Genomic DNA, 24203 nt, shown 5'->3' with positions numbered 1-24203 from the left:
GTTTGGAGAAGACCACTAGGATCATTATGTCCAACCCAAACCCATCTGCACCGTTATGTCCCTCAGTGCCACATCCACATAGTTCTCAAACACCTCCAGGGACAGTGACTCCACCACCTGCCAGGGCTGCCCTTTCAATACATCACTACTCTTCCAGAGAATAAATGTTTCCTTACATCCAACTGGAACCTCCCCTGTTGCAATTTAATGCTATTACCTCTCATTCTATCACTATTAGCTGGGAGAAGAGGCTGACCCCTACTACACCACAGCCTTCCTTCAGGTCACTGTAAAGAGGGATGAGGTCTTCCCCGAGCCTCCTCCAGACTGAACCATCCAAGTTCTCTCAGCAGCTCCCTGTAAGACTTCCACACCCCTCACAGCTTTGCTGCCCTTCTCTGGACACTCTCCAGGGCTTCAATGTCTTTCTTGTAGTGAGGGGCCCAAAACTGAACACAGTACTCAAGGTATGGCCTCATCAGAGCTGAGTTATGGAAGGATGATCACCTCCTGCTGGCTGCACTATTTCTGATACAAGCCAGGATGCTGCGGGCCTTCTTGTACGTATCCTGAAAACCTCATTCCAGCTCTTTTTATTTCCTTTATCAAAACTGCATTTTAAATTATTATTTTTAAGTAACTGCTGTTGGATTCACAATAAGATTCTCGTTCTGTTTCACTCCAATGCCTTAATTCTGATGTTTTCCTCCCAATTAATATATTTTTGAATTCCAAAATTAATCTGGCAATTTTGTCATTAAGTTAGGTCTGCCACAGAACAAAGTAAATAAAGATGAATTTTAAGAACAGATTGGACAAAACTGGAGCCTCCCATGAACATGAGTAGAGAGCACCATGTCAGCACTTACTTTTTTATCCTTTCTCCAAAGGAAGCTACTTCATCAAGGATGTTCTGGACACTAACACACACCTCTTGAATGGCATACAGTTTATCCATAAATCCTTTTTTTTCGCTGTCCTAAAGGAAAGAATAATAGTTATTATACAAAAACAAATCTGTAGGAAATATTCCATGAGGTTTCAGAAGAGTTGCTTCATTTAGCACAGGAAAGGCACACTTATCATTCTGTGCCACACATCTCTTTCTTATACCCAGTCTCACATACCTACCATGCTCACAGAAACTCTGCCAGCTGTTCAGCACACTCTGCTGCACAGCAGCACAGGGGCAGCCCCATCCTACTGTGTGAGAGAATTGTGGTATCCACCCCACAAACCCGTGCCTGTCATGCAGTGCTGGACAAGTCCTTCTTGTTAATATTCAAGTGTATGAAATGTACTGGAAACATAATTCCAAGCTCTCTATCTCTAATCCCAGGCAGGCTGTAGCATCAAGTCCATACAGAGCCAGAAAAATGCTGAATTAGACGGGCTTAAAACCGAGCATCACTCCAGGCAAAAATAACAATTTCTCTTCATTTTTACTGACTACAAGGGAAGTTGGAAGTGTTACTCAACATTTTCAGTGGATTAATGTCACATTATACTTTCTAGGTTAAATTTGATTAGTGCTTTCCCAAAACATGAAATGTAATATAAAATATTTCAAGATTAGGAAAAAGCAGCAAAATCTTTGATGAAAAAAAGTTGTTCAGCATTTTGTTATCACAAACAATTTACTACAGCAGTCTCTGTAACGGACTCCAAAGGCAAGCACCTAAGAAATTATAGGCTGTATTGCATATTTCCTTTCTTCTCCTGATTCCTAATTAGCAGATACCATATTGGTTTGCTTATTTTGCTGACATTTTTGCAGTCTTTCTAAGCCAGACTGGATGTAGAAAATACCACTTAATATTAGATCACTGAAGTTATTCTAGTGACACAGGTTCTGCAACTACATTGTCAAGAGTTGTAAAGATGTTGAAAGAGTTCAGACACAAAACACAGATTAGTGAAAAATAAACCATCGTGAGGAAGAGAAAGAGAGAGAGAGTGCAATAGTAAAACTATTCCCAGTGACTGAGTGTAACTTAATCCAACACTTCAGAGACACAAGAAAAGTCAGACTCTGAAGAAACATGACAGGTTTTTTGTTCTCAGTTAAGATTAATAATTATTTATATCGCAAATAAATATTTCTGTGGATCACAATCACTACCACTAACACGTAGCATATCTAATGCTGTGCAACTGAGTGATTTTTAAAATTAATTCTTTAATATTTATTACACCCTTGAGTAATTCACTGTATATCGTCCTCAGATACACTGCTTCTGAGGAGGTGCAGAATACATCTAATGCAGTTCATTTTCTAACAGAAAAGACTCTTCTATTCATTCATGTAAATCTCATACTTCCAGTACAGGAGAAACATGAAAATAATCTGTTTTGTATTCCAGCAGAAGTAGGCAATATTTCATACAGAAATCATAGGTATCCTTCTGCTTTTTAAATATATATAAGCTTTGTCTCTTCAGTGTAGATACACAAATTTTGCTCAGTTATCTTGATTTATAATTAAATTGTGTGAGAAAAGAATTATGCAAATATAACAAAAACAGTACCCTCTGTGACACCTCCAGAGCCCAAGAGGGATAGCTTTAAGAAATCCTGAGGCTATTTTTCTTTAAAAATATTTTACAAGACAAACTTGCACTTTTTTTTTGACAATACATCTGCTTTAAATAATTCCCTTAACAAAAGCACACACACACACAAGAGCAAGAACAAAAAAGGAAGAGACAGAGAAAAGAGTCACTATTTCCATCCCCTGCACTTCCTGAACTTACAGAAAATTTGCTGACATATTCTAAGGCAGGAATAGACAAAACAGCACAGGAAAGTGGAGGCAGTCAGAAGGACCAGGGCTCAGCTTTACTTAAACTGATTCCACATGCCCTACAACTATTAGCTGTCTTTTATTTCTTTCTCCAAAGATCTGTGGAGAAAATAATCTGGGCTAGGGAAAGGCTGCACTTACTTTCTTCCAGCAAGAAGCTGCATTAGCAAATACAACTTATGAGCCACCATGAGCAAACCAAGGCTCTTAATAATCCATTTTTCAAACATTACTAATATTCCCCTTCCAAAGAAAGATGGGCTATGACTGGAATCAATTTCACCGTTTGTAGGCTACAGTTGCCAAGTTTCTAGAAATAATTGCCATTTAAATAGAATATAAAATTTATTATAAAAAGCTATCAACAGCTTTACTGCTATTTAATTTCTCTGATTTGTTTGCTTGCAGAAGGCTTAAGGTATCTGAAAAGCAAGATGTTTGCTAGGGGACAGCTTTAACTATAAACTGTGAAAGCAATGTCAAACTGATGTTGACAGTCTGACTGGAATTTACAAAAGGGAATGAACACAAAGTAAAGACTTGAAACAAAGTCCTCTTCCCACTTTGCAGTAATATGTACATTACAGATTGATATACTGCTTGGCCATAATAATATTTAGTGCTTGTATATGGCTTTCAGCCAAAACTATATTTTTTATTCAGTGAAGCAAAGCAAAGTAAATGACTTGCTCTAGATTGTATGGAGTTGATTCACATCAAAATCCAAGTCAACGCGTGTTTCCGTATTTCTTTATTTAGTGCACTGTGCTTCTGGCCCCATGATAAAACAGAGTGATTTAGGACAGGATTACACCTCTAAGCCCAAACCCCTCTCTCCTCTAGGCTGAAGTGCATTTACAAAACAAACATTCCAAAAGAAAGTTAAAGCAGGAGAAATAAATAAGCCAGACTCAAAAGTGAACTTTGCTGAAGTTAATGGAATTGAAAGAAGTGGGAAAAAAAAAAAAAATTAGAACAGAGAATAAAGATCTGAATAGATAACTGTCTTACTAATGAACTGCTACGTTGAAGCTTACATTAGGCAACTGCCCTATTAATAAACTGAGATGTTGGAGAGAAAGGTATGGTCATAAAAAACAAAAATCATACAAAAACCTGAATGTTTCATCCAGAATAAGGTAAATTTTGAAACTTTGAGGAGATGCTCTCAGAAAGGATACTCCAAAAATATTGCTTGTTGTCCAAGTGTGTATGATAAAGTGCTGCTGTATGAACCAAAGTGACTGAGACAAAACCAGACTGATTGGAACACAGAAAGGACATCATGCCACCATTGGCTGGGACCTAAATATTCACACACTGTGTTCTAAGAAAGTGTTATGGTCTTGTCACTTGGCCACAAGAAGATGCGCACTATTCTTTGCTTGTGTCACTTACCTGTGGCTACAAAATCATTGGTGACAGTGAGGTCAGCAACGAGTCACTCTAATCATTCCTTGGCTGCTAGTAAAAAAATCTGTAAATCTCAATTATTTGAATAGTGTAGGAATACTTTGCAGTTTACTACAACTAACAACTGGTCTCCAAAGCAGATCTGCCCCATCTGTATGCATGCACATCATCTCTCGGAGTGCAAGCCATGTGCAGGGCTGCAGTATCTGGCAGACCTCTGAGCAGTAGGTCCAGAATGTTGGTAGAAACAGCATTATGCAGGATTCATTAGTACTTCCTGCAGAGGGCACGGAGACAGTGGCTGCTGAACACTGTCCAAGGCCTGGTTGCTGCTCAAAAACCTGTGACTGGGGATTAAAGCCTCACCAGTTACCTCCTAGGCTCTAATCTCTTTTTTCTGGGAAAGTCGCTAAGAAGACAGCAAGCTTACATTAATCTGTTCCTGGAGGCTTTTGATCTCCTCCAGGTCTTCTGAACTGCTATTAAAAGGCTTCAGACCTGGTGAAGGATGCAGGTGTAAGTCATTATTTTATCTTTTTATCAGGAAAATGGAAAGAGGGGAGGCAACCATGACGATACTGTTATATTCAAGCAGACTTTGGAAGTGAGATCATGAGGTGAAGCTGTATGTGCTATAGGACCTGTAGGAAAGATACACCAGGTGACCTGAAACAGGCCTCCTCCATTATGTCTGTACTGAACAGAGGGGATCAGGTTGTTTTAACCGTTCTTACCTCTTGAAGGATGCCACATATGGAGTACCATAACCATGTTATCTTGTCACTTCTGGGAGGACTCTTGAAGAGATTAAAATCCTTCAATGGGAGCTTAGCAATTTATAAGATCCCACCCTTCCACTAAGCCATCTTATAACCCTTCAGACCATATACTAGTTACTATATTAGTTATTTTAAATACTGACTGACTGCATGTCACGTACCAGCATCTGTTCTCTTAGCACCAATAACAACAACAACAAAAAGCCTAGATAGTTTTGAAACCATTCTGAAAAAGAACAGTCGGAGAGGGCTTTCCACAGTGCTAGTATAATTTAACATGGACATCATATCTCAGGGTTATCTTAGACAATTAGAATAGAGCTTTAAAACTATGGACTTAGTTTTGACCTCAGTACTTGTTAATGCACATTCAGTGACTGTATTTGTAAAAAGTAGATCAGTTGTTTACAAATGATACGTATTTCATCTGTAAGTACTAGCTGCTAGCTTAGGTCTTTATGCATGAATTTTACTATAGAGAACAATACATAGATAACAGACTTGAAAATAATTGCTGATGAGCAAAAGGAAATTAGACTGAGGATTTCTAAAATACAGAGAAAACCACATCATTATTAAAAGAGTAGGGTTCCACAGAGATAAATGGTACCTGTGGTCATTAATGAAAGAAGCAATAAAATGTTATTACATACTGAGCATTCGATATTTTGGACAGCATAAAGCAGGCACAATAGAAACCACATAAACATGTGGACGAAAACACTGACGGTTCACTGTTTAAGAAGATGCCATGACTATGAACATGAATATTGCAACAATCTGTTCTTTCTCAAACATACAGTAAGAGTTGATAAAAATCATTTTGAACCTTCTGTGACTTTCTGGCACTACCACCTATCTAAAGAATTAGGCTCTTTATGTATATAATGAACAGCTGCAGTACTAGAACATAAATATATAATTTTTAAAAAGTAATGAGGAACAGTACTAACTCTGGGGAAAAGGTGGTATTACAAGCTTTCTGTGAAGCAGAAAAAAAAAAAGGCAATTGACAATACAGTTCAAATGAAGATTTTTTTGCCAAATAAATTACTTTTTTTTTCCCTTTTTTCCTGGCTGCGTTGCACAGTATTGCCTAATTCTGGTCCTTCCTGGTCTTTACTGAACATTTTAGTACAGTGACAGCAAAACTCCAGATAAAACAGGCACATGAATGCAGAAGAACTCCATATTAATTTATTTGTCATTTCACTGAAGTGGGAGGAAACAAAAACATGAATTTGCACTGCATTATAACTTTTTGGCTAATGCCTTTAGTTGTGGTGACAAATTAAACAATGTCAATCAACAGTGTGCCTACCTTGGATTGTTTGGTATGAACCTTAACAAATTAAGTCATGGTAGTGTCAAACACTGCAATGATGAGAATCTACCAGTTGCTTTACGTTCACATTTGAAAATCCTGGGAGGCAAGAGCAGATCTCCCTGGGAAAACCTCCATGCCCCCTGGGTGGTAGCATACACTTTCTAGCACGTACTGAGAAACTGCTTGACCAAGGGGCCCTGCTTCTCTGCTAAGAGGAGGGCCAGTAACCCTAAGGACCCTCCCCAGCTCTGCAAGAGGCAGTGCCAGGAGGGGCACTAATAGGGGCTACAGCTGCTGAAGAATGAAAAAATAATACAAATATAGCACAAAGATCTCACTCTGACTCTACACAGCTGACACTGCCTACCACAGGTGGCTGCTTTCCCCCTTTTGCGGGCTCCTTCCCGTTTCAGTGCGACAGCCATGTCCCACCAGAAGGCCTGCTGCACATCCACCCACAGCACTGTAGATTTGAGGGCTTGCTGTGGATGGACAAGAGCCTGGGAGGGAATGCAACTAAAACAGCTCAAACAGATCCGATGAAAATTCCATGCCACTGGGTGGGAGAAGTGGGGATGGAGTTTGACAGAGCTGCTGTTCTTAGGGTCTGGGTGGACATTTGTTGGTTAGCCATAAACAAGTGCTTGTTGTATCAGTTGTTTTTCTTGATTAGTTTTGCTTTTCCCACATCTTTTATGTATTAATCTGAAATGATCATTTTTCTCACTTTCGGCTTTTCAGTTCCAAAATGCTTTTCTTAAGGAATTGGATGCAGATGAGAAAAATGCCTCATGCTCAGATAAACCAGAGTAGGTTATTCAAAATCTTGCACTCGGGACATGAATCTGCAGCAATCAAGATGAAAATACTAATATAAGAGATTTAAGCAACATTACTCATGGGAATTAAAGAAAATCTCCTTGGAAGTCATTTGAGATTGAATCCCACAGTTGTGACCAAAATGCGGACTGAAAGAACCACAAGCACTCAAAAGCAAAAAACACAATACAGGCATCATGTTATTAACCCTATTTCAGTTCAAGACAAATCCAGACATGCCCAGAGCCTGTAACGATGAAATAATATTCCAAAGATAATGTAGACACGTACACATTTCAAATACAATTATTCAAGAAATCTATCAAATATTAATAAATTGTAGAAAGACTTCCAAAAAATACTGCTTATTTAATATAAATTTCCTTGATAAATGTTCAAGCTGTGCTTTTGGAAAATTACTTAATGCAGAAAAACACTTTGGCATTTGATGCAAAACAACATAAAAAAGAAGAAAAGAGCAGCATCTGGAAAAGTTCCCTGCAAATATTCTAGGCATAGAGTGGGCAAGGAGAGATGTGTGAACCACGAATTCCATATTCTTTTGGAAGAAAATCCAGAGAAAAGACTGATAAGATTTCACTGCTCCTTTTCTCAGTTTCTGCTTATTTCATTGAAATGAAAGAAATCCCTCCTTGTTTACTCAGAACTACTGAATATTTGGAAGAGATCTAAATATGAGCCATATAACGAAGGTTGCATGGCTTTATGAATATGCAAAATCACAGTGTAGGGTAATTTGTTACAATGTTATTTTAATGTCTAACCACTACAATACTCTGTTCTACATTAATTTGAAATGAGCTCCAGCATACATAATGTCTCGGGAAAAAAAAGCACATATTTATGCTGGACCACAGTTAATTGTACTCTGAAAATTTCTGAAAATGTTCCGAAGGCTTTCATTTCTGGTGTTGTACTATAGATTACAGTGCTAGAAAGCAAAAGAGTTGCTCAAAGGCAAACCTTTGCATAAATATCTTTTATTTTTTTTTTCCCCCAATAAAACTAACTTTTGTAGCCAAACCAAAAACACTGTATATTATATGCATATAACTGTTAATTTACAATAAAAAGACCTACTATTCAAAGCTGCCAGCTTGTCTTTCATCAATTTACGTGAATTTACTTCTGAGAAATCAATAATGCTTAGTTGAAAAGATAATGAATAGGGATACTGTAGGAAGAGAAAGGAAAGCAAACTACTGTTAGAATTAGATACAACATTTAGATGATTAATGTAATGTTAGAATGATAGCTGAATAAAATAAATGGCCTGAAACACAGAAGTTTGCTAGTCCTCAGGCAATACTAACATGACCACTGAGTACACATGACATAGAAGCTATACTGGATCACAAATAATGCTGTTTACAGAAAATCTTACAAACAAAGCAGGAAAAAAAGCTGAGATATCTAATTTACAGAAGATGAAAAATAGGCGTTTAATGGAATTTATGAGCTTTCCTAGGGAAACAAATAAAATAAGTACTTTAACCAGTCACTCTAACTCGTGCAATTTCCCCAGACAACATATTTTTCCTCACTGCCTCCTATCTTGCATGCTCTGTATTTGGAAACTAAGAAGTGCCAAGATTCACAGATACACAAAACCCTAGGAGGAGAAGGGCTAGGAAACCTGCTGGGAATAATAAGCTTGACAGCAAACCTACAAATCACTGTAGTTTAACATTTCAGAGTGTGTATGAAGTATTAAGCAAACAAATGGATAAGTGAGCAAAAGGGGCACTCAGCAGCATTTAGCATGTGAAACATGCTAAATTGGCTTTTAAAACATGATGCATTCCTGTTGGAATCAGATCCTTTTCAACATGGGCTTCCTTTTAAGAGAGAAAACAGAATACTGAAAAGACAATTGGAGAGCATCTCCCTCCAAAATCCCTGATCCTTTCCTGACATTTTCACAGATGCCAGAAATCCATGGAGGATGACATCAACTTCAAAGCTTTACTGGCACCAGCTGACCAGAGGAGGATGTGAGTATGATGCCATCATCACCTGCTTCCCTGATTCTGCCTTTGCCATTTAACTGTGTTAGATTGTGCATGATCCCTATAAAGGCACAGTCTGTTTAGAATAACCCATTTTATTCCTGTAGTACTTTCCAGCAGAGAAGACTAATTAGGCCTCCAAAAGAACACATTAACTCTTCACTTTAGAGCCACTCGCAGAAGAAACAATCACTAGTCAAATGCACTAGATTGCAAGAATTCAACAACAGCTCTCATCTTCAACTTTCAGCAAACAGTTTCTGAATCATTCACTCTCTAGTAAACAAAGTTTAAATGCTTTTCAGCCCTGGTTGCAAGCTCAGTACCCAGTCCAACAGCAGCAGGGAATAAAGCGGCTGCTGTATAATGTCTTTTTTCTCATGTGTGCCTGCTTTCCACAGATTTCTTTATTTCTCCTAGATCTGCACTCATTGTCATATCCGGGGCATGGATATACTAAGTAAACAGGGAGCAGAGCTGTGAAATTTTTATCATCATTGAAGTAACTGGCTGGGAGGATATACTGCATTCAGCTTTTTCCAAAGAAAACAAGAAACAGAGTAGATGTCACTCCTGCAGAAAAAGCTCAACACTATTCCTTCCGAACAGTTTGAAATTAAAAACACAAGCACTCCAAGTATTTAGGCTTTGTGGCATATTGGTTAGCAAACGGACCACAATAAGCACCTACACTGGACTAAAACAGCTTTGTATTGGATGACCCAGGAGCACCCATACTACACTAAGGTTATTTGAAATTAAACATGTAGATGGACTGCTTGACTGTTACAGAGCAGTCAGCAGTGGATACCCACACTCAAAAGCAAGCAGAGGTCAAGCAGACACTTAGACAACCCCAGATGGTTTTCAGGCACAGGGAGAACTGTGGTTTACTGGACAGCTCCTTCTTCCTTAATGGTTCTTCCTTCAATGAGCCTGTCTGATGTCATTCCGAACCCATGAAAGCTTTAAGCACTGCTGTGAGTAGTTAAACCATTTCAACCAAAGTTCCTTCAGAGCCTCTGGGCAAACACCACTAAGTCTCCCATAATTTGATATTGCTCGTTTTGCTGATTCATTCTATAATTTCTTTTACTAACACTCCTGATTTGAAGCAGATTGTCTGTCACAGCCCCTATGAAAACCTCTGCAAGCTCTTCCACAAATAATGCAGATGCAAGAAATAAGGCTTAAATTCTATGGGCTTAAATTCTATGTCCCCACACAGGTTGTTCTTCAAGTACCATACACAAGGCTGTCTGAAGCTTTATCATTATTTGTGACTGATTTCTTGATACTTTACAGAATGTAAAACCAGTGCAATCAATACTAGAAAAGCAAATAATAATTTACAATGTTCTCAAAAGAAATCTTTCAAAGTGCTCCTAAGAGAAATAGGATATTAAAGTAATGAAGCCAGGAAAAAGAGGTAAAAGAGCATACATATTTCAAAATTAATAGTGAACTATCATAAAATTTGATACTGGACCTAATGTTATTTAATATATTTATTAATTCACATCAAAAAGAAGGAAGGTTGAACTGCCAACTTATAGGTGACAGGATTACTTATGGAGATAATGTCAAATTCCTGAGGAATATAACCAACTTAAATGGATGACTGACACCAATGATTTAAATTAACCTAATGCCATTATATAACATGATGAGATAATCTCAGCTGAGGCACAGAATTTAAAAACAAAACCAAAAACAAACAAACAATTAAAAACAAACCAAACAAACCAAAGCCAGAAAATCAGATCCAGAAAAAAAATCAGAGAGGAGCTATTGAAATAATAAGAATTCATTGAAGAAAAATAAGACAGTAAGCAACAGAAAGTTCTATTACATTTTAATTTACGCAGAAGATGAATGACACAGTCAAGATATTAAAAACAATGAATAGTTTAGAGAAAGGAAATTGGGACTCTTAATTATTCTCATAGGGCAATAGTGAGAAATGTTCTGTGACCTTGATAGGCAGAAGCAAATTTTCTATTCATACAACACAAAATTTACAGGTGGAACTCACTGCCAAAACAGCATTAATAGGAAGAGCTTAATAAAACTAACAGCAGAATTAACTATACAGACATTTTCCTATGAAGAAGATTATCAGCATAACATGTAGAACAACTACTCATTATTTTATACAAAAACACCTCCGATGGAACTCATATAGACTTTGAACGGAGAGTAGAAGTCATCATGAAAATTAAGTATGTAGTATGCATACATGAGCTGAAATCTTTTCTGTTTATTACTGAAATACTGTACCTTTGTTAAAGGGTCTCAAACTTGTAATATAAATACGAGTAATAGATGGACAGAACTATGGAGGTGCTGACACTGTAGCTGAAAACAAATACTGAGAAATAATGTCTGCTGCTTTCTGCTTTCTAAACAGGGTTGCACAGATATGAACAAGAACAAAAACTCTCCTGCTTTTTCAGTTTCTATGAACAGTGAAAACAGAACTTCCAAAACCTGTCCGAACAGAGTCATATAAATGCTTTTCAGCCACAGACCTGACATCTAGAAGGAAAAAATCTAACAACAAACAAAAAACTCCTTCAAATTCTACTTTTCCCATCTGAGAATAAACAATCTTATCATGTTTTTTTTCCAATTATGGAAATTAGACCTATGAGAATAAATGGCATAGCCATGATTATAACATTATTCACTGATATCAATATTTAGGCTACAACAGTTATTTTATGTCTCTTCCTCTTCAAGTCTGCCAAAACATGCTTTGAAATAGATTAATTTTTATTACATTCTTATAGAACAGCATGTATGAAAACATATATTTAAGATCTCTAGCATACTTAGGGAGGAGGGGAAATCAGAATATCTTCAACACAATCTCAAGCTAAAAATCACCTGAGAACTTCTGCTTTGTGTGTTAAAAAAACAGCAGCAGTTTCCTTTGAGCTTGCTTATTTTTACTTCCAAGCTTAGAAATCAGCTCTTACCAGTCAGTAGTGCCCCAAAAATTCAGTAGGAAATTCTTCCTCATCCTCTGAATAGAGCTGTACTCCCACCACAACCGCCAGCAGCTCTGAGGAAGCCAGCATTCAGAACTTACAGCTCTTTCACAGCATTACACTGTTTGGACTCAGCACAGAGATTTCATTCCTTTGTATTGACTTTAGTGTTTTTGATTCTGTGCAGTAGGAAATACTAATGAATGCAGTGGAAAATATTAACATTGTGTTACGTGGGAGAAAAATGGAGGGAATTCACTAACAAGCTTATCGAAAAACAGGGGAGCACAGAAGTGTGTAACATGCAAAGCACTTCTCCCCAGCACCTGTAAGCACCTGTGAAATGCCCCTGCAAGTTATGCTAAAGTAAAGGGAATACAAGGAAGCTACCGTGGCAACTGGAGATGACACATCTGATTGTGTGCCCTTCCATGGATTTGTTTGATGTTGCTCCACACCACAGGGAGAAGGACTGAGCTCTTTATTAGCAGGATTATTAATATTAATAAGTGACGATGTCAATGACATTAATAATTAATAATAACGACCATTGTTACTAAGGCTAACGACCATTGTTGCTTGCCCTAGGAAAGGCCAAGGGACCTCTGAAGGAGAGCATGGTGGGTCCAGCACTCCCAGCATAGGAGCCTACCTTTAGGCAGGGCCAGAAAGCCAGCTTCACCAGAGAAGGTGGACGAATAAAAAGTAATGGAGTGCTACATTAACAATCACCTCCGAGAATGCAAGACAACAAAGCAAGCCTAGTTAAAAAACTGAAGTTAGTACTAGATAGGTACTATCTCTCAGGAAAGTAGCATAAAAAGGCAGCTACCTTCTTTACAGCTGCTGATTGTTGTTTTTTGCCTTTCATACACGAGTTTTACTGACTTTCCTAACCTGGTTCCTTGTTCTGTTCTTAGCTGTATTTTGCAAATGCACAAACACGGCATTGTGTACGATGCGCCATTTTGTAAAGCACTGCATGTCACGGTTTTGTGTTTTTTTGGTTTTCAGTATTCCACATCATAACATCATGTACTGCACTGGGAGTTAAAATGTTAATGCTCCAATTCTGGTTACCTATCCCTATACGTTATGGAAGTCATGGGATCTGGCCTTTCCTGGATGGGTAGTCTCCCTTACTGCCTTGCAGTGGGTGCTGGAGGGTGCTTTCCTAGCCATTCCAAGCTTTCAGGTTTGACTCGGTCTCAGGAACTTTCTCTCTCCTATTTTATTTGATTTATTAGTCTCAATTTCAACTAGATTGTATTCTATTGTGTTATCTTGCATTCTGATATCATAGTTAATAAAATAACTTTTCCTCCACAGATTGCTGTCACTGTTTTGTTTTTTTTCCTTCCTTGAGCCCAGCTCCCATCTCCTTATCCATTTTCCCTTTTCCTTCCCATTTTGTGGGACTGGAGGGGCCCAGGGGCCTACTGCCCCCCTGTCCTGGGCATAGATTGATCTAGTTAACTCTGTAACAGTTTATAAAAAAATGACCAGATTACTTCATGCAAGAGGGATCAGATTTGCTGAATGGCAAGAGGCTGTTATTTAATAGTCTTCCACATGCTCTTTTTTTTTTTTTTTTTCCTCCAACTTCTTTATATGCCATTTATGTGTCTGAATATGTTTGCTGAATTTAATCAAGGTGTTGTGCTGAGCTTTCCCTCCCCCATATTCCCTAATATTACAGAGGAAATTAGAAGTATAGTAAATAGAAAGTATTTTATTATCATTAGGGGAAAGACCCAAACTATTAATCTGAAATATTATTAGGAAACTACATTTCAATCTCATCCAGTTCTTAATTTTCCATACTGTTACTATAAATGTTACTCCCAATAAACATTTAAAAAAGCTCAGCCACCATTTAAGTGGTTTAAAGAGAGATCTAAATCTGTAAAACAGTAGTGATAACTAAATGCTACATATTATTTATAGTTTAAAGTGAAGGCAATTTAACATATCTAAGCACAGCTCCAATTTTCTCTTTGAGTAGCAGAAGAATTGTACATAGAGAAAAGGAGGGAGAAGGAAGAAAATAAATAATTTGGTAATATAAAAACCTGTCAAAGTACTAACAGAATGTAACCTGGCTAATGTATGTGGCTTTACAATCTTGTGCCAGGGCTCCGGCTACCCTTCTATAAATCACAACTGTCCTTACATCTTCTGGTTAGGATATAGCTCTGAAGTAAGATATTTGTACTGGCTCAGAAGAAATGCCTGATGACTGGATTGTATCAACATCTCCAAGGGGTGGAATAACACTACACAATGAGGTAGTAGAGTTATGCTGTAGTGTTCTCTGTACTTGGCTAGGCTCTATATATAAAAATGATGGAGAAGGAAAAGCAGGATATTAGAGGAGCATAACTTTTAAACTATTTCTTCCTGTTTCATTTCATCCTTGAGGAAAGAAACCCTTTTTGACTTGTGGGAAGACATTACAGACCTTGTCATTGTAAATGACCTTACTAAAAAAAGTTTCAAGAAAGGGAATATTGAAATAAGAACTCAGAGACTTTAATTTTCTGTAGGGTTCAATCCCACAGATTTCAGACTCTAATTTTACTATTCAGTACCTTTTTAAAAGAAAACATAAAATATTCTGAGCATTATTCATGTTCAGATTGTGAAAATGAACTCTTCCAACCTACTTCCTAGGCCTCCTTCCTTTCTCTTCCTAAGAAATTAACAGGAGGTATAGAAATCATCCTGGATGTTCAAATTCTGATACTGACACTGGGAATCATTTTGATCAAAAATAGTTAGCACATGCTTTCAAATAGTAGTAGAGATTTTTATCAAAATTCTGACAGTGGCAATTGGGATGGTAAACATGAATGGTAAATCTTGTGACCTATAAATAGTCTGAGGCTTTAAACTAAAAAAATCCTCAGTTTTACAGTGGACAGTAGACACAGCATATGTGGTAACTGACTGACGTCAGTGGTCCCCATACCTACTGAGTTTCTCTGTCTTTATGTGAGAATAAACCTGCCTGTTTGGCCACTTTTTTTCTTCAAATCTGCTCTGTCATTTACAGAGAATAGAAGATTAAAACAATGGTAATTATCAGAATCAATTTCCTCTTCAGTTTATAACACACGTGTATCTTTCATTGCTCTCTTTATTTTTTCATGATTGTTGGAAAGCAAATGTTACTGGAACAGTAAGATCGTTAGGTAATTCCCTTCACAGTCTAAGGATTACTTTCATGCATTACCCCAAAACAGTCTTTAGAAATGCCTCATGCTTAGTTTTTAAGTTCTGGTTCTGGTTGCTGAAACCTCTTCTAATGAATGTCTGATATCTGATAGACTTTAAACCATTCATTCTAATTCCCTCCTCATGTACATATTTTTTCCCTGCCATTCTTTTCTTTTTTCAAGTTGTGGGAATCTCTTATTCTCATTAAGCTTTTTACTTTGTGAATGTGAAGTCTTTTTTGCTTTCCTTACCTCTTTGCATAAAAAGTCCTAATGGTCCTTGTAATCAGGTACTGTCAAGTTCTTCTTTTTTTTTTTTTTCATTTTCATCACAAGTTCGTCATAACCTTTCATCTTCAAGTATTCTCACGAAGCTACACAAACAGGCATTTTTTCTTCCCAAATAATTTGTGAACACAGATCACTTAGCATTTCTGAACTTCAAACTGTTTTGTGAATTTGTGGGACAAAAATAATCCCTTTGGTACAGAACTGTATTCATTGGGCCACAAATTCCAGGTTGCTTTGTGCTTATTTTCTTAGGCGTGACTTGCCCAAATCATATCTATACTTTTAAAAAACTTCACAAATAAAGAGCTCTACAGACAGTTTGCTAGTGAATTCTTCATTATGCTCACTAAGTGAAACACAATGGACTACACAGCCATGTTCCTTCTCTTCTTCTCCCTCCCTTCCCTGTATATTTTCATCTGACTCACCCCATATTTTCTTAAATGATTTCTATACAGTCCTGCTCCTTATTAAACAATAATTTCTTAAAATGATGAATACTTCTGATGAATTACAGAAATGAACAAAAATAATAGAAATTCACAGGTTTTCCCCCTCCCTGGAGTCTCACAGTATGCTTAGCCAACACCCAGAGACAGGTAGGAGAAGAAATGCTTAATGGAAAGATAAGAGACCTTACTCTCTTCAGTCCGCTCAGGACACATGTACAGTCTTCCAAATGTTAACAATCTGAAACCACATTCTAAACATCTTAGAATCAAAAAGAGAACAAAGGAAAACCTATGCACTTGAGGTACTTTCAGTAACCCTTGTTAATGGCCTTGGAGAACAATATTAAAACTTTTTCCTCAAAAAACTTTAAAACTCAATAGATTCTGCCTCTCTGAGGTGACATCTGAGCTCCTTTTCAAAATGACAATTTGGAAATACAGTACATGTTGGACTTTCCTTGTATAACTCTTCCTGTAGGCTACTGTTCTTTGACTATACCAGTAGAGAAAGGCACAGTTGGATAACTAGAAAAGATACTTATCAGGCAATTTTTTTTTTTTTTTTTTTTTTTTTTTTTTTTTTTTTTTTTTTTTTTGTGGAGGCCTTGAATCTGTGGGCTAGAAAACCACTTTGCATGACTGGATTTTGGATAAGCAATACTGAAGGAGATCTGGTAAACACTAATCAATAATTTATAGTTTCTTTGTTCTTGTAGGAAGTGAGAGGTTGCAAACTCTTCTCTTTGAGCTATCACCTAAAACCTCTCAGTTCCTCTAAGTGCAATCCATTTCTGCAACAGCAGATGTGAAACCAAAGGAACTGAAATGCTTGAGTTTCAGAGCATGAAGAGTCACATAAAGAGGACAGTCAAAGACAGCTCAAGGGGCATTAGTTAACTTGGTGCCTTGAGTTTCTTCCCTCAAGAATCAGTAATTACATTTTTGATTAGATTATTTTGAAAAGCACCTGCAATCTTGTTTGAATACAATTGTTGATAACCTACTGTAGTTCCTCTCCATGGTCTGCAGGCATTGGTTTGCATTTGCAAACCAACAAAAAAAACCCATATGCACTGTGTTTTGAACACTTTAAGTCCATTTTCAAATAAACAGACAACATTCCACTTGGGAAAAGAACACATCAGCACTTGCAGGAAATGCCAGTTCCATATTTATGCTCTAAGGCTTCAAAATTCAGCATAAAACTTAAACAATAATACCAAAAACAAACAAACAAAGATGGTGTTAGGACACATTCTCTTATGAATCAATATAATCTCAGTAAGATGAGTGAGAAGGACAGCTCAGTAAAACAAATATTTTAAGAAATTATCTAGTAATAACACGGCTCTTGGGCTACATTATATAAAGTAATTTTTGATAATACATCTTTAAGTTTTCCCTGAACAGATGATAAAATCATAGTTTTTAACAGACTGTCCAGAAACCACAACTATTATTCTGCCAACCATTCCTTTATCAAAATGCATGGGTGTATATTATACTTAAGAATAAACAGCTGAGTAAAATGTTTCTTGATCTTCACTATATGCTACATATTGATCTAAAATATTGAGGCAGCATTTGTTCTTTGAGAGTGGAAAGGAGCAGAGCAGGCACTTTTCAGAATAATCATGAAAATGTTTTGATGCACTTACACATATTTCCAATTCACTCCCAAAGTTTTATGCAACCCAGTGAGAAATCAATCTCCTACACAGTAGCAGAGAAAATATGCTGAAGGATTTCTTCTTATTCCATCCCTACTGATAATTAAAATGCTAACCAAGCAATAATTGAAGACCAATAAAGGTCCATACCTGAATTTCAATTATTGCTAATACCATATATTAAAGAAATAACAAAACACAGCTGTATATGCTGAAGGCAAGAGGAATTGAAACATTTTTTAGTATGAAATACCAAAAAAGCACATCTGCTGAGCAACTGATCTTAAATTACTATTTCTGATTAAAAGAAAGCATTAGATGGTGTTTTGACTTTTTCACACTGTTAAAGAAAAACAGAAAGCAATACCTTTTTCGACAAAACCCTTTTTTCCTCAGACTTCCCCGTTACTTAGATGCCATTAGGTATCTGTTACATTACATTAATGAACAGTGTTCATTTTGCTTTTCTAAGCTTGTTAGTCTTCAGAACAGTAACAGTTCACTAACGCAAAACCCGTTTTTCCCATCTTGGACTTTGTTACTTTAGCACTCAAGCAGAATAACAAAACATAAAAAGTGAAAGGAAGCGGGAGCAAAAAGGAAGAAGACAATACATTATAATATATATTAGCAATTTATCTTATATACTTTTTGAAATGTGTGGAAATAATCCAGAAGCATTCTTCAGCTCAATTACCTACAAATAAGTTATCTGTAGAATCAAGTAAGTCTGTCACTTGTGCAAGTTTATTTTACCATGTGCTATCTCAAGATAAGCAGGTCTGTAATATTAGATTTCCACTGACATAATTGTGCATGAACTCTGATCTGATTTAGTATTACATGGTGCAAAAGGTGACACATTTTTTTTACTACAGCCCATTAGAAAAGGAAAGGAATTTTCAGCGTATGAAATCTGAGGATTCTGATTGAAAGACTGGGAGACTTTGAGGTCAACTCCGTGGAAAAGTAACTAGCTCAACCACCCCAGGCACTAAGCACAGTGACGAGCAAACCGAATACCTGGTGTAGTTACTCAGCTAGACAATCAGTAACAACACAGCATTATCAGACTGCTACAGCTGTATTTTAACCTATCGTATTACTTCATCTGTTCCCAAACCAGTCAAACACACATTTGTTGATCATGCAGATAACACAGATACCCTTCCAGTCCTTACGTCACACTTAATACTAAGCCAGAGTGGTAAAACAACCATTTATTACTTTTTCATATGCCATAAATTCTAATTTTCAACTCTGTCTAAATGGTACACTAAAGGCTATATTCAAAACATTAGTAGAAGAACTCCAGTGGGAAAGTCTCCAGACATGTAAAATCTGTCACTGGGAGCTGTATGTCCATGAGCATCTTCTGGAGTGGATGAAAAACATTACCCCTTCCTGAATGGAAACATATCTGAAGGTCTCTAAAGTAGATGGTCACAGCAATTCATTTAGATAATCATCTGTTCTGCTAAACTGCAATACTTTTGCATCTTTTATAGTAGGAATCAGTAAATGCATAAAATCTGTATCTGCAAAAGTAAAGGAAAGAATAAAGCCAATTACATGCTCCATTTGTCCACAAGCTTTATTTACATCCAATTTAACTGTTTCTTCTCCCTATCGTGCTGCATGCTGCCTTTGAGAGCTCTGCTGCACACGGCCAACTTTGTCCTTCCATACCACACTCATCTGGGAGAAGGTTTGCACTTAAATTCCTTGGGACAAGGATGCCTGTTTTATTGTGCCAGGATTATATTTCCTGGATGATCAATCCAGCACATCCTTCACTGATCCACACATCAACGTTAAGAAAATAATGTAAAATCTACTGACACATTCATATTTCAAACTGCATACAAAATATATCCGTATTATTTGCAAAAATCTGCCATTTGTTTTCCCAGAATCCTGTATCTGTCTGCAATATCTGATCAACTGTCCTTCCAAATTTTTGTAGCTCACTTTGCAATTTTTCTTACAAGCATTTCAGTGAAACAAAAATCACTGACTGGCTTTAACACAGCTTCAGCTGTGTTGTATAAATGAAATTTTCAGTCGTGCTGTGTGTAACCTCCAGCTGCAAAATCACATCTGAAAACACAGACTGTGACGAGCAATCCATTTTGCAGAGAGACACATTGCTGGGCATCATCATCTTCTGCCATTCCTTAATTTACACTCATGTACGCTGTGTCAGGCACTCATCCTACTACCAGGGATAGGGTGCACACTGCATTCACACTAACACATAGCAAATCATCTCACTCTTCTACCAGGCTTTCAAATTTGTGTCTTACCCATTACCATCTTTGCCCTCTGTGAGACTTGAATGAAGACATGTTCTGTATCATGGACAATACATTTGGCTGAAGAACAAGTTCAAGAAGTATCTCTTTAAAACAGGCATTTAAGGCTGCTCTTTGATAAAGTGGAAGACTACAAGAAAACCTAATGAAGTACCCAAGGGGCTGACAAATACTCATGTATAGGAGGTAGACAGGTGGTTTGTGACAGTGGCCTAAACCTTCATCTCATGAGTCTGCATGGAAAAATACATTAAAAAATATGTTAGATAATGAGAAATGGCCTGTTTTCCCTGCATTTGAAGCCACATGACAAATGTATGCCTTTGCCACTAAGGAGCCAAACAACAGAATCACAGAATTGCAGAAACACCAAGGTTGGAAAAGACCTACAAGATCATCCAGTCCAAACATCCACCTATCACCAATAGTTCTCACTAAACCATATCCCTCAACACAAAATCCAAACGTTCTTTGAACACCTCCAGGGCCGGTGACTCCACCACCTCCCTGGGCAGCCCATTCCAGTGCCTGACCACTCTTTCAGAAAAGTAGTATTTCCTAATGTCCAGCCTAAATCTCCCCTGGCACAGCTTGAAGCCATTCCCTCTAGTCCTATCACCAGTTACACAAGAGAAGCCAACCTCCAGCTCGCTACAACCTCCCTTCAGGTAGTTACAGAGAGCAATAAGGTCTCCCCTGAGCCTCCTCTTCTCCAGACTGAACAATCCCAGCTCCCTCAGCCGCTCCTCATAAGGCCTGTGCTCCAGACCCCACACCAGCTTTGTTGCCCTTCTTTGAACACGCTCCAGGGCCTCAATGACTTTCTTGCAGTGAGGGGCCCAGAACTGGACACAGTACTCAAGGTGCGGCCTCACCAGAGCTGAGTACAGGGGGACAATCACTTCCCTGTTCTTGATGGCAACACCATTTCTGATGCAAGCAACTTGCATGATGACAAAACTTTGGCTCAGCGGTGACTCTTTCCTGAGTCACTGAGAAGACTATACAGATGCTTTTCCTATACCTCACTTCATACAGACAGTTTTTGAGGAACTCGGTAAAATCAAACCTTTGCCTAGTTTCAAACACTTCAAATTGGCTTAGTTATGTTAAGGAGTAATACTAAGGCTAGAGGAAAATGTAGGACAAAGTTATGTCACATTCTTAAACAGCTAACATAATTAAGACATGTTCTTCATTTGATTTAATAATTTATTGAGTTATACTTGGATTACTTAATAAATGAAGAACATTATCCACACTATATTTGTCACAGGTGAAAAAACCTCACATATATGGAGGAATGTAATTCATTCAATAGTTTACAGACTCACAGTCCTCCAGAGACAATTTCACACACCTTGGGCACCAAACTTTAAAGACAAATCTCAGGTTCTGATCTCATTAATTTGTTTTACTCCACTAATTTTGATAGCATTGCAAGAATGCACTGAGAGAAACAGTCTGATCTTGCTAAAACTCAATTTGTGAGGTGGCTTTCAGTCATCTGCTTGCAAAGGTGCACACTCTGATCACAAAGTCCATTTGATGCCCTTTCCTGAGTAGGATGAAATTGATTTTTGGGGAAGTGCCTGTATGAAATGTCCACGCGATATAAGGTACACCCCGGCTATGGTAGGCTCAGAAGTAGGGTGACTGAAAGATCAGAAAATAGAATCAGCTGATATTCCAGTATATGCCTTGAAGAAGCCTATCTATCATCCCTCCTACTTCAGACAATCATGATACAAACATCACAATCCTTACCACTGCCTCTCTGTGAATAACTAAACTGAGCTAAAACAAACTGCACTGAGAACCTTCGACTTTTGCTGCAGCTACTTATTTTTCAGACTGATCAGTTCTAGGTTTGTTTCTTAAGTACTGACAATCTAGCAAAGTTTTTAGGGGACTTTCAGATGCTGTTAGAGTTTGAATGGAAAGTATTAAAATTTCAGTCGGTGTTTGTATGTTTCATGAATGCATCATTCTAATGGTGGAATAAAACTACAGCTTAAACAATGTACTTATCTGTTACATTTTGGAGTTTTCTCTTTTTACTTCACGCACTACCTGTTCCTTTATTGTTTTCCCACTATTTATTTTATAGGAACTGACTATGACTACCATAAACTGCAATCTTATCTTTTATAGAATATCTGCTATAGTAGAGTTACCTATTCTTCGTGATCTACTCATGGTAAAAAATGCAGGAGATGGTTTATGAATGTATCTTGCCTGGAAAACAAGGCTGTTACCTCTTGGCCAAGATGGCCAAGTTTTAGAAAGACTTTAACTTGACTCAGCTATTTCTCATTACAAAAGTTTCCAGTTTCTTGAAGCATAAGGATGTTGACTGAGAACTGCAAAGTATTTCTGAAAGAATGGAAGTATAAAGAGAAAATAGCTGAAAGCACAAATGATTTGTATATTCTGTATTACTAAAATATTGTTGCTGTCAATAAAACATTAATATAGGATAGTGCTCATATCATGAGTCTTCCTCCACTAAAATCCACAATAGTGGTGTCTCTTGCTGGATCAATTCTGTGGCCTGTTGTGTGCTTCCCACACAATGCCAACCTGAAATTCTTCATGAATATCTGAAATCTTATGAGGAACTTTTTCAAAGAATAAAGTTATGTGAAAAGCATACCTGAACTTCTAAAATGACAAACTAAAATCTTTATTACATACATAGATTATGCCTACTGGCCACTGCATTATTATTACGTAACTGTTTAAAAAATTTTTTGGTAGATTGTTAATAACTTGACTTCAAGTAATTTGCTAAGGTAGTGTGTAAGCTAGTGTGGGAGGGAACCAAAAAGTAAGGAGAGAGAGGAGACAGAAATCAGATTAAACTGTAAATCTGTGGTTAGCACAGGGTTAGCAAGCTGTATAGAACACATGGAATAAAGAATGTGAAAACTAATATTAAACCTATGACAAATGCCTGAGCCAAACAAATCTCAGTTCCTATGTGTGTGACATAGGGCAAACAAAATTAGAAGAAGAGTATTCCACCTTAAACACTACTTTGTAACTGATATAGCAAAAAGCATACAATCCATTTTTAACTAGTCACATTGAAACTGAAGATGAAAATTAATATCCCCCAGTTAAAAATACATCCTGTGACCTTGAATTGACAATACTATCTAACTTAATTGCAGCAGAAGTTTGTTTTTTTTTTTTTTTTTTTTTTTTTTTAATTAAGTTAATAAAATCCAGAATATTAGAATGAGACTAAGCAAATTGCATGGTAAGTGTTTATCTACCCTGTCAAACTCCTCTCAGCAATACATACAGTACCACTGGTAAAACACAGTACTTTAACTAATTACATGCACTCCACTATGTATCATCCTCAGTTTATTACTTCCGTAGCTGTGCAATTTGGAGTGTCAAGCGATAGTCCTCTGTTGCACGTCCCACAACCTACATCAGCGTGTGCTCATGTGGTCCTCATCAAGTAGCTGAGGAGCTGCCCTTTCACTGCGAGCAAATGACTAATAGCTAAGCTGGCTCTAAAGAAAGACACTTTCATAATCACCCAACAATCTGCTAAGTGAAAACATATGGATAGGCTTAGGTAAAGCCTGGCAGGGGTCTTTGCTGAATAGAAAACAGGTGCTCCGGTTCTGTGCCATGTAATATCCCCATTTACCATTAAGTACAAAGGTTACAGGACTAATAACTGCCTTGTGGTAATCAGGGAAAGCTAAGACACTAGCCGTGGTCAAACATCTGGGACATATTTTACATACTGGCAACATATGCTTCATTTTCAATTAAAGTGAGGCTTTGGCACATTTATTAATCTACTTACTTTTATCACATCAGAAGACTCATTGACTTTTCTATTTTACCATATGAAGAAACAGAGAAATAATAAAAGCCAAAGGTCACTACCAGCTGGTGTTACAAAACACGTGCATGTTTTCTCACCAAATTTTGTACTGCATGCAGCTTTAGGAAAACACAGAAATAAATGAAAATAATATGAAATGGCACTCTTTACATTTTGACAGAAGGATGCAAAAGGACCAGCAGTAGTTGACAGGGCACATTTGAGTGCCCCACAAAGGAA

The 24203-nt window shown here is 37.3% G+C and overlaps 1 protein-coding gene across 6 annotated transcripts in view; it reads right to left on the bottom strand.

Annotated features, from left to right (window-relative positions):
• The window catches only part of MCTP1 (multiple C2 and transmembrane domain containing 1), a 262362-nt gene that overhangs the window by 8838 nt on the left and 229321 nt on the right, over positions 1 to 24203 (bottom strand). For 4 of the 6 annotated variants that reach the window (XM_090132417.1, XM_090132420.1, XM_031605287.2 and 1 more), the window contains 2 exons: positions 4951 to 5013; positions 870 to 979 (listed from right to left, as the gene is read on the bottom strand). In XM_090132417.1, coding sequence (XP_089988543.1) covers positions 870 to 979; positions 4951 to 5013 — 173 coding nt within the window. The remainder of the gene's footprint in view (positions 1 to 869; positions 980 to 4950; positions 5014 to 24203) is intronic. The other 2 variants (XM_090132421.1, XM_090132418.1) reach the window with 1 other exon arrangement.

Source organism: Phasianus colchicus, chromosome Z (assembly GCF_987193195.1).
Source record: "Phasianus colchicus chromosome Z, bPhaCol1.hap1.1, whole genome shotgun sequence".
NCBI classification, from domain to species: Eukaryota; Metazoa; Chordata; class Aves; order Galliformes; family Phasianidae; genus Phasianus; species Phasianus colchicus.
Note: the sequence above shows the minus strand (reverse complement) of the source record. Positions and strands in the feature narration are given on the sequence as shown.